Source organism: Bathycoccus prasinos, assembly GCF_002220235.1.
Source record: "Bathycoccus prasinos genomic : Chromosome_17".
NCBI lineage: Eukaryota > Viridiplantae > Chlorophyta > Mamiellophyceae > Mamiellales > Bathycoccaceae > Bathycoccus > Bathycoccus prasinos.
The window spans coordinates 266434-281610 of record NC_023992.1 but is presented as its reverse complement, the minus strand read 5'-3'; the positions used below and the strand labels follow the sequence as shown (position 1 = coordinate 281610).

General features: G+C 47.9%; 9 protein-coding genes across 9 annotated transcripts; 4 read left to right on the top strand and 5 right to left on the bottom strand.

Annotated features, from left to right (window-relative positions):
* Positions 1-80: 80 nt before the first annotated feature.
* On the bottom strand, positions 81-1868 carry Bathy17g01410 (unknown protein; the record flags this gene model as incomplete). The annotated part of the gene is made up of 1 exon (XM_007508344.1): positions 81-1868. The coding sequence occupies one exon, from the start codon at positions 1866-1868 to the stop codon at positions 81-83; it is 1788 nt and encodes a 595-aa protein (XP_007508406.1).
* Positions 1869-2052: 184 nt separating this feature from the next.
* Bathy17g01400 (unknown protein) lies at positions 2053-3906 on the bottom strand (the record flags this gene model as incomplete). The annotated part of the gene is made up of 1 exon (XM_007508351.1): positions 2053-3906. The coding sequence occupies one exon, from the start codon at positions 3904-3906 to the stop codon at positions 2053-2055; it is 1854 nt and encodes a 617-aa protein (XP_007508413.1).
* Positions 3907-4265: 359 nt separating this feature from the next.
* Bathy17g01390 (hypothetical protein CHLNCDRAFT_51550) lies at positions 4266-6008 on the top strand (the record flags this gene model as incomplete). Its single annotated transcript, XM_007508333.1, has 2 exons — positions 4266-5283; positions 5335-6008. 2 exons carry the CDS (start codon positions 4266-4268, stop codon positions 6006-6008), a joined length of 1692 nt encoding a protein of 563 aa, XP_007508395.1.
* A 93-nt stretch (positions 6009-6101) lies between these two features.
* On the bottom strand, positions 6102-7598 carry Bathy17g01380 (predicted protein; the record flags this gene model as incomplete). Its single annotated transcript, XM_007508191.1, has 1 exon — positions 6102-7598. One exon carries the CDS (start codon positions 7596-7598, stop codon positions 6102-6104), a length of 1497 nt encoding a protein of 498 aa, XP_007508253.1.
* Positions 7599-7688: 90 nt separating this feature from the next.
* On the top strand, positions 7689-8945 carry Bathy17g01370 (predicted protein; the record flags this gene model as incomplete). Its single annotated transcript, XM_007508193.1, has 1 exon — positions 7689-8945. The coding sequence occupies one exon, from the start codon at positions 7689-7691 to the stop codon at positions 8943-8945; it is 1257 nt and encodes a 418-aa protein (XP_007508255.1).
* Positions 8946-9009: 64 nt separating this feature from the next.
* Positions 9010-9993, bottom strand: Bathy17g01360 (unknown protein; the record flags this gene model as incomplete). Its single annotated transcript, XM_007508275.1, has 1 exon — positions 9010-9993. The coding sequence occupies one exon, from the start codon at positions 9991-9993 to the stop codon at positions 9010-9012; it is 984 nt and encodes a 327-aa protein (XP_007508337.1).
* Positions 9994-10100: 107 nt separating this feature from the next.
* Positions 10101-11045, bottom strand: Bathy17g01350 (the record flags this gene model as incomplete). The annotated part of the gene is made up of 1 exon (XM_007508305.1): positions 10101-11045. The coding sequence occupies one exon, from the start codon at positions 11043-11045 to the stop codon at positions 10101-10103; it is 945 nt and encodes a 314-aa protein (XP_007508367.1).
* A 253-nt stretch (positions 11046-11298) lies between these two features.
* On the top strand, positions 11299-12159 carry Bathy17g01340 (unknown protein; the record flags this gene model as incomplete). The annotated part of the gene is made up of 1 exon (XM_007508367.1): positions 11299-12159. The coding sequence occupies one exon, from the start codon at positions 11299-11301 to the stop codon at positions 12157-12159; it is 861 nt and encodes a 286-aa protein (XP_007508429.1).
* Positions 12160-12564: 405 nt separating this feature from the next.
* Bathy17g01330 (predicted protein) lies at positions 12565-14985 on the top strand (the record flags this gene model as incomplete). Its single annotated transcript, XM_007508247.1, has 1 exon — positions 12565-14985. One exon carries the CDS (start codon positions 12565-12567, stop codon positions 14983-14985), a length of 2421 nt encoding a protein of 806 aa, XP_007508309.1.
* Between the last annotated feature and the right edge of the window lie 192 nt (positions 14986-15177).

Here is a 15177-nt window from a genome sequence, read left to right as displayed (position 1 = left end):
GAATATCCAATAATTTTTATTCATTCCTCCAACAAAAATGTGTGCGAAAACCGCGTACATCTTGGAAATAAAACTTCGCTTTACCTGCACTTCGATTTTGGCAGACAGCGTTCCAAAACTTCTTCGACGCTTGTGTGTGGAGTAGAGACATAGGTCCACCAACAGTCAGTCGTATGTAACCACGATGCGGCTTCCAACGAGCTTGATAACTCATCCCACCACAAATTCATATTTTGTGGCGTAATATCATCCCACGAATCTACCACCACTATCGGATACCCTTCTTCCTTTAGCAGCTTGTAATATTCCAGTGGTGGAACAATAGGAATGGTCTGTAAAATTAGCGATTCAGTCCACTTTGAGGAGCAGACTCCATTTCCATCGGGGACTATGTAGAAACGATATTTTGCTAGCTCTTCATGCCAATTTTGCATAGGTATATGCGATCTCTGAATCCATTCAGTGCTGTTGACCCAGTCAATTAGGCTTCTCCGCCAGGGAAGTTCACGGTCAAGATGAGGCCATACAGTTCCCCAGGCAGCAAGCACACCTTGCTTTGTTCCCAAATTTATTTTTTTTAAGGCACTTTCAAACTTCCCTTGGGGAATGCCAAGCACATAAAAGTCCGCTAGCCCAGTAGGCAACGGCTTTATGTATTCTATTCCGACGTCCATGGCTTCGTAATAAATCTGATCGAAGTACTGAGAGTCGTGAAAACTTTTTACTAAGTTCAGAATCCTTGGGTTACTAATATGCGTGTCTCCTCCGCCGAAGACGAGGGTTCTAAAACAAGTTTTTGAAGGCGACGAGTTTTTCATGCCTCTTATCGCGTCGTCCAAGATATCTGGTACCGCTTCCTCTGGAATTTCTATGAAACAAGAACAGATATCACCATTTTGCCAAGTTGAATACTGCAACGCGTTTGCACTGACCCAGTGCGACCAAAATACGACGACATCAAACTTGTGGTAGATCGGTGGATACTCGTGGCGGAAATCGAACTCTGCCAGCCTTGAGAGGCCTGCTCGCATCGCACTAAACCGGTCAACTTTTGGCATATTAGCAAGCTCGTCGTAACTGAGGGGAGGTAGTTTTTTTTCCATTTTTGGCATTTCCCCCCCTTTTCCCCCTTTTTTTCCTTTTTTGGCATACACCGCTGGGGTTCTCCACCTCGTAAAAACAAAAGAGCGGAAAATCCCTTCGTTGACCACTTTGTCAACGAGCAGCGAGGTTAAGTATCTACCGGAAGCTATGTCATGCTTGCCGTTCTCGAGCGTTTTGAATGCAATATCTCCTCCTTCTTCTCTAGTTACAGCTCCTACTTCCTCTTTCACCAACTCCTCTTCCACTTTCTTCACATGCTTGCCGTTCTCGAGCGTTTTGAATGCAATATCTCCTCCTTCTTCTCTAGTTACAGCTCCTACTTCCTCTTTCACCAACTCCTCTTCCACTTTCTTCTCTTCTTCTTTCACCGTGCTTTCCAAAATCATCACGGTTTCAGCGTTATTCACATTCGCTTTCACTTCCTCTAAATATGTTTCTCGATATCTCTTCAAGTACTCCTTCGAAGCCTCACTGTGTGCTTTATACGCGCCTTTCACGTGCTTGTGCACGATGCGCACCGATTTATGTTTCATAAAAGTAGGGAGAAACGCGCCGAAAAGGATACCTAAAACGAGTAACAGCCAAGGATTTTTCGGCACCATCATCATCGACGGCAGGGAGGAGGAGGAGACACTTTTCTTTTTCTTCATCGCGCCGCTGCTATCGAATTCATCATCGTTTCCGTTTATATTGAAATTCCTTTCGACGTCGATGTTTCCGTCCTCCTCCGCGTTTTTGTTGGTGGTAGGGAGTCGCGCGCGCATCTCTTCAGAGAGAGAGCGTTGTGTACAATGTGAGTTGTGAGGGGGCTGTGAAAAGTTTTGCATTTTTCGCACTCTGTGACTATCGAACATCATTCGAGTCTCTCACACATACACCATAAACGCGCATCTACAATGTACAACTCTATATGTTATCTATATTAAATATATTATCTATATTAAATCATCATAAAGCGGGAACGCACGCGCGAACGATCCTCCTCGCGATCTCATCGACGTCATCTCTGCCCACCGTGGCGTAGTGTCGAAGGACGTAAAAAAATGTGGATGCTTTTTTATACATCGAAGGAGAGAGCGCGACTTTCCTCGTCGAGCGTGATGAGGATGATGATGATGGCGGCGACGGCGACAACAGCCGCTCGCGCAGAGCAAAGTATAAGTGCGATTTTAACTCGGTCGGGTTGGACGCGTCTCGCGTGAAGCCGAGTTTGCCGTAGAACGCGGCGCCGGTCAGGATGACTTGCTTGCCCATGATTACAGATTCTAGTCCGGAAGAGCTCACGACAGTGACGACGACGTCCGCGGCGTCGACGAGTTTGTACGTGTTCAAACGGTTGGTACCGTCGACGCTTAGGAGCGTATTTCTTTTTGCGATTTGTATCGCGTGCCAACGAGGATCGTTTACGAGTTTCGTCTCCGTCGGAGATCTTCGTTTGAACACTCTCTTCTCCGCCGGGTGCATTTTGACGACAAAATCGACGTTATTTTTGACGCACCAAAACGCGGTGTTGATGATGACGTCGACTTGGTCGTTGAAACCGCTTTCGATCATGTACGTGACGCTCGTGTCAGAGTACACGTGCCCGAGGAAAACCACCAGCGGCCGGTGCTTCGGGCGAGCGCTGATTTCAGACGGTAAATTCGTCGATGGAGACACATGCATATCCCACTTTTCTTTATTCTTTTCAAACCCTTTGGTGCCGTACATTTTCTCCTTGTAGTCGAGAGCTTCTCGGACGGCTGCATTTTCATCCACCAAATCTTTATACTTCCAATAATATGACTTTTCCGAGCCTTGACTGCTCGCCACGCCGGTAGTCGTATCGACAATCAGTCGCCAAAACGGAGCGTTTTCGAAAGACACCACACCGACGCCCAACTTTGCGGCGACTAATCTATACGCGTAATTAAATCCGTTTAATCCCGACCATATCGCCCAAACCTTTTTTACTTCTTCGTTGCTTTCAACTGCCCCTCCTCTGTCTTCGTACAGCGCGTGCGCTTCGTCGATCCAATACTTGGCCGCGTTCATCAGCGATTCTATTTTCTCTCTGTACTTCTCATCTATTTTCTCTGTTTTTTCTAAATCTCTCATCGACACTAGATAGTTTTCCGGTAACGACGGCACTTTATGATCGTGTCCGACCCCAACGCCGTCGGTGACGTTCCAAATTAGCGGATGCGCGACAATCGGGAACAGAGGTATTCCTCTGTGCATCGCCGTCTTCAAATCTTCCATCTTACTGCTACTCGTATCGTACTCCCCTCGTTTGTGTCGCGGGATTTCAAACTCGTTGTGCGGATGCAAAACGCACCTTTTCATCGTGTACTTCAACGCGTCGCCTACGTTTACGCGCACCAACGCGGAGGCACGATTCGCTTCTTTTTCAATCGCCATTTGCAACTGGTCCGCGCTGAACGAGAACTTGTTCTTATCTTTCGTTTGCACGCACAAGTATATCGAACATCTGCCTCTGCTTTCGCTCGACGCTACCGCGCGTTTCAGAGGAGAAGGAGGAGGAAAAAGAGATCGTCCAGAGACTTCTTCTTTATCGTCATCATAATCGACTTCGCTTCTTCTCTCTCCGCCGTCGGCGAAGGAAAGGTCCGCTTCGACGTCCTCGCTTCTCCTCGAATGGTGTTGTTGAGATTCGCTCTTTCTCCACCTCTGGGAAGGAGGAGAAGAAGAAGCGACAAAATACCGCTCGAAGAGCGCGCCAAACGCGAACAGCGTCGCGCCGGCGATAAAAAGTAAAACGACCGCTCTTCCTCTGTTGTTCGCGAACGAGGTGGTGATCATGTTTTCAGTTTTAATCAGTTGAAAGTGTTTGTGATGAGAAAAGTCGATTGTTGTTGTTGTTGTCGCGCGGAAGCAGAAGAAGACGCGCGACGACGACCGAACGCGGCATCCATCGTCGTTTGTGTTTTATGATGATGATGAGTAACAGCCGCCGTTCAATCCGCCCGTCTGTCTGTCTTTGTGTTTGTGTATCGAGCAAAAGAGAGAGAGAAGAGAGAGAAAGCGCGTCGAATTTCTACGAGCTCGAACGTAAATTTTTTCGATTTTTTCTCGTCGCAAAACCGATGAATACGAATACTCCATTCCCTAGACTATTAATTTCTTGCAAAGAGCACACGTCCATAAAAACTTTGAAGAGTATGTCGATGCGGATTTTGAAGTCTCGCTTGTTTGTCGGTGTGGTATCTTTCTTCTTAGGTGCACTGTTGGTCTTTCACGGTGTGAAAAGAAAGAACACCGCGAGCTGCTCCCGAGCTCCTGTCTCGGATTTGAACACCACACTTGCGACATTTGGACACTACATTGAACACTATAATGACGAGAGATATTTGGGGAAACAAGACACGTTCGATCCACCAGCGCGAAAGCCAGGATATACTTACAGATCAACGACGTATCAAGCTGTATACGATAAAACGTGGACGAGTGGCGGTTACCCGGCCCAGTCGTGCTGGGGGTGTCGCTTTGCTACAGATGTGATAGCGAAGTTGAAGTTTCATACAATTTTAGATGCAGGCACGGGGAATGGTGCTTTAACCCGCTTGATGCGGCAGTATGGTAAAAATGCGTATGGGATCGAGTTGTCTCGTGCAGCTTTGGAGAAAGAGTGTCCAGATTTGTTATCAAAAAATTACGTAGAAGCAGGAATCTTGACGAACTTGCCCTACGAAGATAACTCGTTCGATTTAGTCATGAGCTCTGACGTCCTTGAACATATCGACCCGGCAGAAGCAGATGCGGTGGTAAAAGAGTTGGTTCGGGTTTCACGCAGGCATCTTTTTCTGTCTATTTCTCTGAAAAACAATGGAGCTCCGAAAGGTGAGGCTGAACACACGTTACTTCGTCCAAGAGTTTGGTGGCATAAACTATTTCAGAAACATGGCGCTGTTGTTAACGAAGAGTTTCTTTGGGCCATGCAAGAGAAAGACTCTCAATATATAACTGAGAACCAAAAGAACTGTAGACAGGAAGGTGACGAAAGTGATGGTGGACTTTTTGAGGTTTGCTCCGTTTCAAATACATGGTTAGTTGGGAAAAGGGAACAAAGAAATGTGCGAATGCATAGATCTGTTACAGAAAATGGAGAACTTGAGCCCTGGTTCTTTGCGTTTAGAAAAACTTATGTTTCCATGGAAAAAATCGCACACATTAAGTTAAGTTAATAATAGACGAGGAGGGGTTGGGACCGCGTGAGCACTACACTGCCAGCATCGGGATGTAAGTACGGTGTTTTTCATTGTAAGATAAAAAATACATTGGAGTATTTAGAAAAACAAACCTCGCTCGAACTTCGCGATTTGGTTCTTTTCCACGACGCATTCGATGTATTGTTCTTTCAGAAACCAGAAACGGCGCGCGAACGATGGGAAGAGTTGGTGCATGATAATAAATGGAATCGGTCACAAGTTGTGTTGTTCAATGCAGAATCCAACTGTTACCCTAACACCACTGCTTGTGATGTTCAACGAAAAAGATACGCGTCTTCAGCCACACACATGGTTTCTGGTTCCAAAGAAGTTGTGTCTTGGTTGAACAGTGGTGTGTACATGGGCACAATTGATGCCGTCATACATATGCTTCGTTCTGCGAATGCCCTTTATTCTTCTGGACAAAATTGGTGGGGGGGAGACCAACATGTCTTTCATGAACTCTGTTATATGTCCGCTGTACATTCCGACTTTGAGTGTATGCTTGATGTGTCGCAGACCATGTTTAGAACGGCGTATCCATACGACAACTCAAATGTTGGCCCTGGAAAATCATCGTTGATTATTAAACGGTGGGCGGATGTTGCCCGAGACAGTGCCGTGACAATACATTTCAACGGAAAGGCAGGCAATGATGACTTTATAGAATGGATACTAAAGGAATTAGTTAGTTAATTAGTTTCATGGTGAAAAGCAACAGGAATTTAGACTTTATGAAATACAAGAACATATACTGTTTATTGCGACTACCTTTGGTACATAAAAAAATTATTCCACGTCGACGGCGCTAAATATTCCTCCTCTCTCCGACGAGGGACTTTTCGGTAACGGGGTGCTATTTTCCTTCTCTTCTTCTTCGGCTGTAGAGGCGTCATTGTTATTGAGCTCTTCCTCGGCTTCTTTCAACAAAAAATCTATGAACAAATCCGCCACTGGAACTTCTGCGTTCTCTCCCGTGGCGCCTACAACCCTCAATCCAACCCCGGATATCGCTCCAAAAGCTTTCCCGACGCCTCTGGCGATTCCTAACGGTGCCCTCGCGACTTTAGATATCACTCCAGTTGCTCGTCTTGCGCCTAAAACGATCGCTTCTCGTTGCGAGTCTTCCATGTTTAACAGTCTCGACATCAATTCGAGCACCTCTTCGGAAAAGTTGCGTTCGAAATACGTCACCAAAAGCTTCGTGATGACCGACTTGTCGATGAACACTTCGTTCTCGCCATCATCACAACCAGCAGATGATGAGGACAGCCGCGCGATTTTTTTAATCGCTTGCGTCAAAGCGACTCTCAACTTTGTGGACTGCGCGGTTGCCTCGGCGCACTTTCTCGAAGCGTCTTTAAACTTTTCTTCGGCTCTCCCTCGTTTCCTTTCCAACTCTTCCATCTCCATCGTTTTCTTCTCCAAAAGCTCCATGGTCTCTCTCAACTTACCACTCGTCTCTCTTAATTTCTGCCTCGCCTCTTTCGCTTCGTTCGTCCTCCCGTCCATCTGTTCCTGATCGGCGTAAAAACTTCCCAACGCTCGATTTAAATTTTCAACCTCTTTTATTTTCCTATTCAATCCGTCTTCTTTCTCCATCAGTTGCATCGAAAGTCGCTCCACTTCCTTCTCGAACTTCTCTTCCACTCTTCTCTTCTCCTCTTCCACCCGTTCTTCGATCGACATCTCGTCTCTATCCTCCGCCTCTTCCACGTCCAACAAATGTTCCCGCAAGCGCTTCAACTCTTTCTCTTTCGTTTCGAGCGCTTCGCGACACTCGCGGAGTTGCGATTGAAATCGATTTTTGATAGTCTCCGCGTCCATGAGTTTTTGCGATAAGCGCGTGGAATCTTCGCCTCGCGCTCTTTCCGCGAGCTCTTTTTGGCGTTGGAATTCTTTCGCGCGCTTCTCTAAAAGGAGTATTTGTTTTCCTCGTTCGTTTTCGTTTTCGCTCCTGTTCGTTGCATTTCCACCACCACCACCACTCGAGGACGCAGAAGCCATCATCGTCTTCATCTCCTCCATCAACCGCGCGTTCTCCTCCGATAACGAACCAATCACACCTTTCAGCATCACTCGCTCTTCCTCGTGCCTTTGTTTTTGCTGCTGTTGTTCTTCTCGTCGTTCTCCGTCGTGAGCGTCCAATCCACTCCGTTCTCGTTTCCTCTCTTTTTCCAATTCCAACCGAGCTCTGAGTTGCGCGATGCTGCTCGTCGTGGTCGCATTTTCGCCGCCTAGTGTTCGCTCGTCGTCGGAGGAGGAGGGGGAGAGGTCGAGCGGCATCTCTCCGTCTCTCTGTCTCTCTCTGTCGCTCCGTGTTCGATGTGTTTGTGTGCGTTTTTTTCTGTCGCAATGCTTCAAAACAAATCCAACATGGTGGCGAAAAACACCTTTCGCGGCGGCGTTTCCGAGCGAGAATTCGACGGCGGCAAGAACAAGAACACCGCGATTGCTGCTCATGTTCATCGAAATTTCACTTTTACCAAAAATTTCATCGCGTCCGCTTTGCTCGCGTTCGTGACTTCCGCGCACGGTTTGCTCACGACGGCGTCTCTCCGGGGAAAAGAAAAGTACAGTTACAACGTCGCGACGGTACCGTTACTCGCGGAAGGGTTGAAGTTATCGATAAGTTTTGTTTTGTTGAAAAGGGAGATGCGTTTGATGGCATCGTCGTCGTTGTCGTCATCGTCGGAGAGTGCGAGTACTAAGGTGGTGATGACCACGCAAGTGAAAACAGTCATGTTGTATCCGATTCCGAGCTTGATTTTCTTGTTGCACCAAGCGGTGTCGTTTCCGGCTTTAGTGTTATTAGATCCGACGACGTTTCTGGTTTTAGGAAACCTGAAGATTGTCATCACTGGGGTATTAACCAGGATCTTTTTGAAGAGCACAAGCGCTGGATGGACGTATAAGAAGTGGATTGGTTTGATCTTGGTCACGGTCGGCGCGTGTACGACGCAAGTCGGCAAGAGCGAGAAGACGGGCGGGAAGTGGATGTTGTTTCAAAGATTTAGCGCGTTTGGGTATTTTTTAGGGATTGGAGACGCAATTTTGAGCGCTTTGGGAGGCGTATACGTCGAGTTTGTATTTAAAAAGAACATAAACGATTCGATTCATTGGCAAAATCTGCAGATGTACGCGTTCGGGTTGTTGTTTAATAGCGCGAGATTGACGTATTTGGATTTTAGGAAGTTTGGCGGATGGGACGATGACAACGACGATTCTAGCGGCAATGAAGCGGTGTATGCGTGGCCTATGACTGTGTTTTCTGGACACTCTTTCATATCGATGTGCGTGGTTGCCAATCTGGCATTCGGTGGTTTATTAGTCTCGCACATTATAAAAAATGTAGACGCCATCGCGAAAGTGTTCGCCACCGCCTGCGCCATGTTCCTCACGCCGACGTTGTCGTTTATTTTGTTCGCGCACGTACCAAGCCCAGCCATTTTTGGTGGAGTTTTGATTGCCAGCTATGGTATGCTGACGTATTACGACTTAGTTCCAATTCGGAGCAGCGGGAACTTGAGTAGTAGTAGTAGTAGTAGTAGTAGTAATAGTGATAGTATCGATAGCAACGAGAAGAATAGAACTGCGACGACGCCGAGAAGTCGCCGGGGCGTGGTGTTGTAATAGTGCATTCAACTGGTACATGGCTCTAGTGCTAAAAACTAAATTCAACTACACGGTTCTAGTGCTAAAAACTAATGCAAACGTCCCTCTCTTCGTTTGATTCGGCAGCCGCGCTTACGCTTATGGTCAACTCGGCGCCGGACGTTTTCGGAATAACGACGAGCGAAGACGCGTCCGTCGTCGTTTTCCTCAACACGTGCACGTTCGTCTTCGTCTCTCGAACGACCACGCCAGATTCGCCGACCAAGCTTGCTTTTCGGTGTTTCGTGACTAAAACAACCGCCCCGAAAAGTTCCCACGCGTCTTTTTCCTTACCGTCTCGCATCGATATCCCATCCACGTGTTCATCCATCGTCGTCGTTTTCTTCGCCTTCTTCTCCTTCCTCCTCTCTTCCAACTCCTTCGCGGCGTATTCTCTCCACAATTTCCTTACTCTCCTCAAAGATTCCCACGTCAACGCGTTCGTCTTCTCTTTCCCATTACCAAAAAGACCATCGCCGCCCATTTTCGCTCGCACCATCTTCTTCCATCCCCTCCCAGAATACTCCGCGCTCTCCGCGTTCGCGAACCGCCTTCGTCGTTCCTCCTTCCGGTGCAAGTCGCCCTCTCTGTCCTCTCTGAACCTGTTATTAGTATTGTTATTACTGCTTGATTCGAGCATCAACATCTTCTTCTCCGGAAGTTTCGTTTTCATCAAAACTTCCGTTCGCCCGATGTCTCTCTCGTTTCGTTCGAACAAGTCTCGAATTATATCCAAAGATTCTTCCATCCTCCCGCTGTTGTTCTTGTTGTTTTTTCCCTCCTCCTCTGCAAACGGAGAAGACGAGTACACCCACGAGGTCTCGTCTTCGTTCGTTAGTTTTGATGATGTTTTTGCCGCCGACTTTTGCGCAATGTTTCCCCGTCCTTGTTGTTCTTCTTCTTCTTCTCGCGGGGCGGCTCGTTTCTTGCTCATCTTCTCGCCGATATTCTTTGTCTTCGTCGTCGTCAGTCGAGAGTCCAACCGAGCGATTCTGGACTGCTTGTTCTCGTTGTTGTTGTGCTTCATTTCATCACGTTGTCTGTGTGTGTGTTTTAGAAGTGAAAAATTTTAAGTGTAACTTTGAGTCTTTGTATGTGTCAATCTGTCTATCAATCGATCAATCTATGCTCTCATCAGTCGCCGCTCTGTTGCCCGGACTTTGATTGTACTCGTCTGACAAATCTTGCGTAATCTTCGTCCGTTGGTTCTGGAGAGCCTTTTTCGAGCAAGTAGTTTACGCAATCGGGGTGCTCGTAATACCGAGCGTGAGCGACATGCCAGGCATGAGGAGGTACTTTCGCCTCTTCGATTAAGTATTTGAGGCAGTCGATTTGGCCATACTTTGCAGCGCCTGACACGAGGGTGAACTTTCCCACCTCCTCTATCATCTTTCTTTCTTCGACGAAATATTTCAAGATCTCCACGTGACCACCGCATGCTGCTTCTCCTGCCGCTTGCATTTCCGTACCTCGCGAAGGTTGCACTTTGTCGACAAGAAATCGAAGACAGTCGAGGTGTCCTCCTGCAGCAGCTTGAGTGCACGCCTCTTTTTCTTCACACGGGCAACCATTAGAGAAACAGTACTTCAGCATCTCGAGATTACCTTTAAGTGCTGCCGCAACAATCGTCATTGCATTCCACTCGCAATGTTTCACTTCTCTCGCCCACTTGAGCAACTCGAGTTTGTTCGTTGCAGCAACTCCCGCGCAAAACAAGGCTTGATCCATCACTCTTCCACTTTGACTTTTCTCTCCCCAAGCCATGTTATTCCACACCCATTCCAACGTCGAAATGGATGAACATTCGTCAATAGACCATCTTTTCAGATCGTTTACCCCGGCATACTTAAGCACATCCAAACTCTCTCCATTCACCTTCTTAAAGAAACACCGATCTGTCCCATTCAATTTCGGAATCACATGCGAGACAAAAACATCCTTATGATGCAACACCAACCCGGTCCACAACTTCGTCGGTCCAAGCTTCAGCCGCTCCATATTCGCTCTCGCTCGTTCGACAGCCTCTTCCTTCTCCCTCTTCTTCTTCCTCTTCTGCGCGCCGGAGAGATTCTTCCCCATTATTATTAGTCAAACTGGTAAACGTCTTTTTTTTTTCTTGTTGTGCTCGTAAAATTTTGTATCTTGAAACGAGAGCAAAAAATACGAGCGCACGTTGCCCATTTCACATTCGACAAATATAATATATTTTTGCGCGTCGTTCATTCATTCATCGTCATTCATCAGAGAGCAATCATTCGATAACGGACACGTAATGTCAAGGATGTTGACAATTTCCTTCTGTTCTCTCTCGCGCACCCCCGCAACATACGCGATGGTGGTACCGCACAAAAGAATCAAACGACGAGATCACGTGACGACGAGGCGAGACGTTTTGCGAACGAAAAAAAAGAGCAACAGATCTTCTTCCGCGCCGACGCCGGGGCTTCCAGGAGGGTCAGAGAAAAGTGCGTATACCAACCGCGAAGGCAAGGAGACGGAGAAGGAAAGGATGTCTTTACCGCCGTTTGAAACCGCAAAGTCCGGTCCAAAAACAACGCAATGTTTGTTGTTTGAAATCGAACTTCCATCGAGAGATATCGGCATTGAATTCAAAGAAGTGAAAGGCGCACGATTTGCGTGCATGGTATCTAAAGTCGAGAGAACGTCTCGAGCGTTTGGCAAGGTTAAGGAAGGAGACCTGCTGACGCGAGTGACGGCGACGCAAATTCACGAGAAAGTGCCGGAAACGCAAGCGACGACAATTTTGGATCCTTGGAAATGGAATTCCGGGTGGTTTGAGTGTAAAGATGAGTCGTTCGACGACGTTCTCGCGGCGATTCGTTCGACGGCTGTGGTAAGCGCCGGATACGTCCACAAGTTAGTGAGGTTCGAATTTTTACGAACCGAAGAAGACGTCGCGGAAAAGGAAGAGGAGGAAGAGGAGGAACGCGCGACCGAACTCGCTTCAGACGACCAGAGAGTAAAAGAAAAAGAAGAAGAATCAAAAGAGAAAGAGAAAGACGAAGAAAAAGAATCATCCTACCGCGAAGCGCTCTCGCACAGAGGCAAACTCGAAGCCGACCGCGAGGCGAAACATATCGAGTTTCCGAAAGAAGAAATCGAAGGCGGTTTCGCCAAAGACGAAGATTCCAAAAAGCTTTTCAAAGAAGAGACGTCCGCGTGGGACGATTGATTGAAGAGAGAGAGTCGTCGTCGAAAGAGAGAGAGAACGAGAGAGAACGAGAGAGAGAGAAACAAAGAGCGTTTTGGAGAACGCGCGCTTAAAAAATACTACCACTACGTCCTTCTTTCGAGCAGTCGGGGTTAGAAAATAGCGCTTGTAAAATGTCGAGTATACCCAAAGCATACCGTTGGTTAAAAGAGTACTCGACACATCTGCGTCTGCAAAGGCACGCGAATAGAAAAAAGACCTCACCGTTCAATTCGATGCGGATGATTCGATGAAGCGCCGAGCGTATTGTTTGGTAGTATTTTCGCCCTTTTTTTTTTCTGAAAATATTCCTTTTCTTTGCATTTGGAATAAAATCTCTCGGCAGCTGCCACACAAGTCTGACGCTTCGAATTTGATTTCTTTTCAATGTTCTCGTCGGCTCCTTTGGAGAGTAGTTCACGACCTGTGGACGAGAATGGGACGAAAAAGGGCGCGATATTGTCCTCGACTTTATCGCCTCCCGGTGGGTCGTCGTCGTCGAGCTGCGAGACCTCGTTTGGGAAAAGCATCGCGCCGGCGATAACGGCGACGAAATTGGAACAAATCTCGTTGGCGGAAAAAGAAGAAGACGAAGACGAAGAAACAGAGAATAGGATGATGTGTTATTCAGAAGAAGAAGAAGAAGAAGAAGACGGGATGACGGGGTCGACGTCGGACGAGGAAGATTTGGAGGCGAATTTACCTCCTTTGAGCGCGGAAACGGACCCGTTGGTTGTCTTGAAGAGAATATCTTTCGGGTGGCAGTTCGCTTTGGTTGATTTCGCTCTGTTTAAGAGAGTCGGCGGGGGGAGGTATTCGGCGGTGTATCACGCGAAGTATAAGCGGTTAGGGATGGATATGGCGTTGAAGAGGTACGTGAAGGAACGATTGCAGCCACACTCGATGGAGCAAATCGCGAGAGAGATTGCGATTCATTCGCAGATGCAACACGCGAGCATAGCGCCGTTTTACGGAGCGTTTTTGGACGACCACACCGGGGATATCTATTTGATTCACGAGTTTGCGCAGAGAGGTGATGTGTTTCACGCGCTGAACGCGACGACGTTTGGGAGGTTTTCGGAAACGAGAGCGGCGAGAGAGGTTATCAAGCCGCTGGTGAACGCGGTGGTGTATTTGCATCAAAGAGGCGTCGTGCATCGAGACATTAAACCGGAAAATATTCTCGTCGCCGAAGCCGGGTCGACGATGGTGATGAATGGGGGTTTACAGGCGAGAGAAACGACGACGATGCAGAACAATCGAGCGTACGCGAGACACACGGCAAAATTGACGGATTTTGGTTTCGCGTGCGATTTGAACGTGCACAAGCCGTTGGCGAGATTAGGCACGACGGATTACATGGCGCCGGAAGTGGTGGCGTGCAATCGCGAGAGGCGCGAAGAGTTGCAACAAAGGAACGAAAGTGGTTACGGCGCGGCGGTAGATAATTGGGCGATTGGTGTTTTGACGTACGAATTATTGGTTGGTATTCCTCCGTTTGCGGGGCCGAACAGTCCGAACAGAGAAGACACGTACGAGAGGATTTTGAAAGGTTCGTATTCAAAGATTCCGAGTTTTGTCAGCGACAAGGCGAAGGATTTTATCGCGAGGTGTTTGGAAGTAGATCCGGAGAAAAGAGCGACGGCGGAAGAGTTGTTAGAGCACGAGTGGTTAGTTTCGAGGACGATGGTGAGACTCGGCGGTAGTAGCGCGCCGATATCGCCGACATCGACCGACGCGAAGACGACGGTAAAATCGACAAAAGCGGAGAAAGAAGAAGGTGAAACGACTGCCACCGCCCCTTCGCGAAAGACTATTCCGAACGAGGGTGAGAAAGGGACGACGAGCGTTGGTGATACGACATCAGATGGCAACGGCGCCGTGATTAAGATTCTCAAAGAACAGATAAAAATTGCAAACGAAATCAATAATAATGCCGTCGGGTCGACGAGTCACGAGATTGAAGAAATCGTCGAAGAAGAGGAAGCAGAAAATGATACCAAGAATAAGAAGAAGCAAAGCGTTGGAAGCGAAGATGACCCGTGGAGTACTTCGGATGAATCGTTAGAAAATGAAGAAAACTACGTTCGCGAGTTGGCCTCAATCGCCGCCGGTCGATCGGCTTCAATCGCGATTGCGGGTATTTCAGGAAGCACGCACAACGCGGGTGGCGGTGGTGTATACTCGACACACGTCCCAACCAGTCAACTGTCGTTGATGAAAGAGAAAGCCGCCGCGGCGGCGCCTATTTCGCCCTTGAAGCACCCAATGAAAGCGCCTCTGCCACCTCCTTCGCCTTCAACAAAGAAGAGTTCGGACAACACCGTGGAAGGCTTGGGATTCGGCGCTCAGAAAATCGATTTAGCCGGGTTAGCCGCCTTACGCGCGCGCTACGCCGGAGAAGAGTACGAAAGCAACACCGGCACACCCGCGCGGTCTTCGTTCGACGGAAAGCTACAAAAAGAGCAGAGTACAAGGAAAACAATAAAGACGGGTGACATTCCTTCGTCGCCTTCCATCTCGATGTTTGGCAAACTCATGCAAAGGTCGCAATCCGCGATTGCGACGAAATCGTTCAATCACCCGGAAGCGGCGAATGGTAGTGATAGCGCCGCTTCTCCGCGAAAGAAAAAGTCAATGACATCATCATCCTCTGGAAAGAGTGTGAATATTGATGTCCAACGTTCCTCGCAATCCTTCTTGCAACGCATGCGAGGATCGTTGTTCTCTTCGAGACGGGTGCGAAATTTGACGGGCGCGACGAACGATGGCCAAAGCGAGTTTGACGACAGAAATATCAAGACTTAGCAGCAATATAGTAGCCGCAATAGGTTTAAACGTAGTAGATTAGTAGATTAGAAAACTTGTACAAATATGCATTCCGTTATTACTATTGGACACATCAGCCGTGCGCGAGATACCCAGGATTCACATCGTACCGTATCGGGACAAATCCCGAACCATATCTTACGAACTGCTTTTGCTCGTACCCGCGCGGAT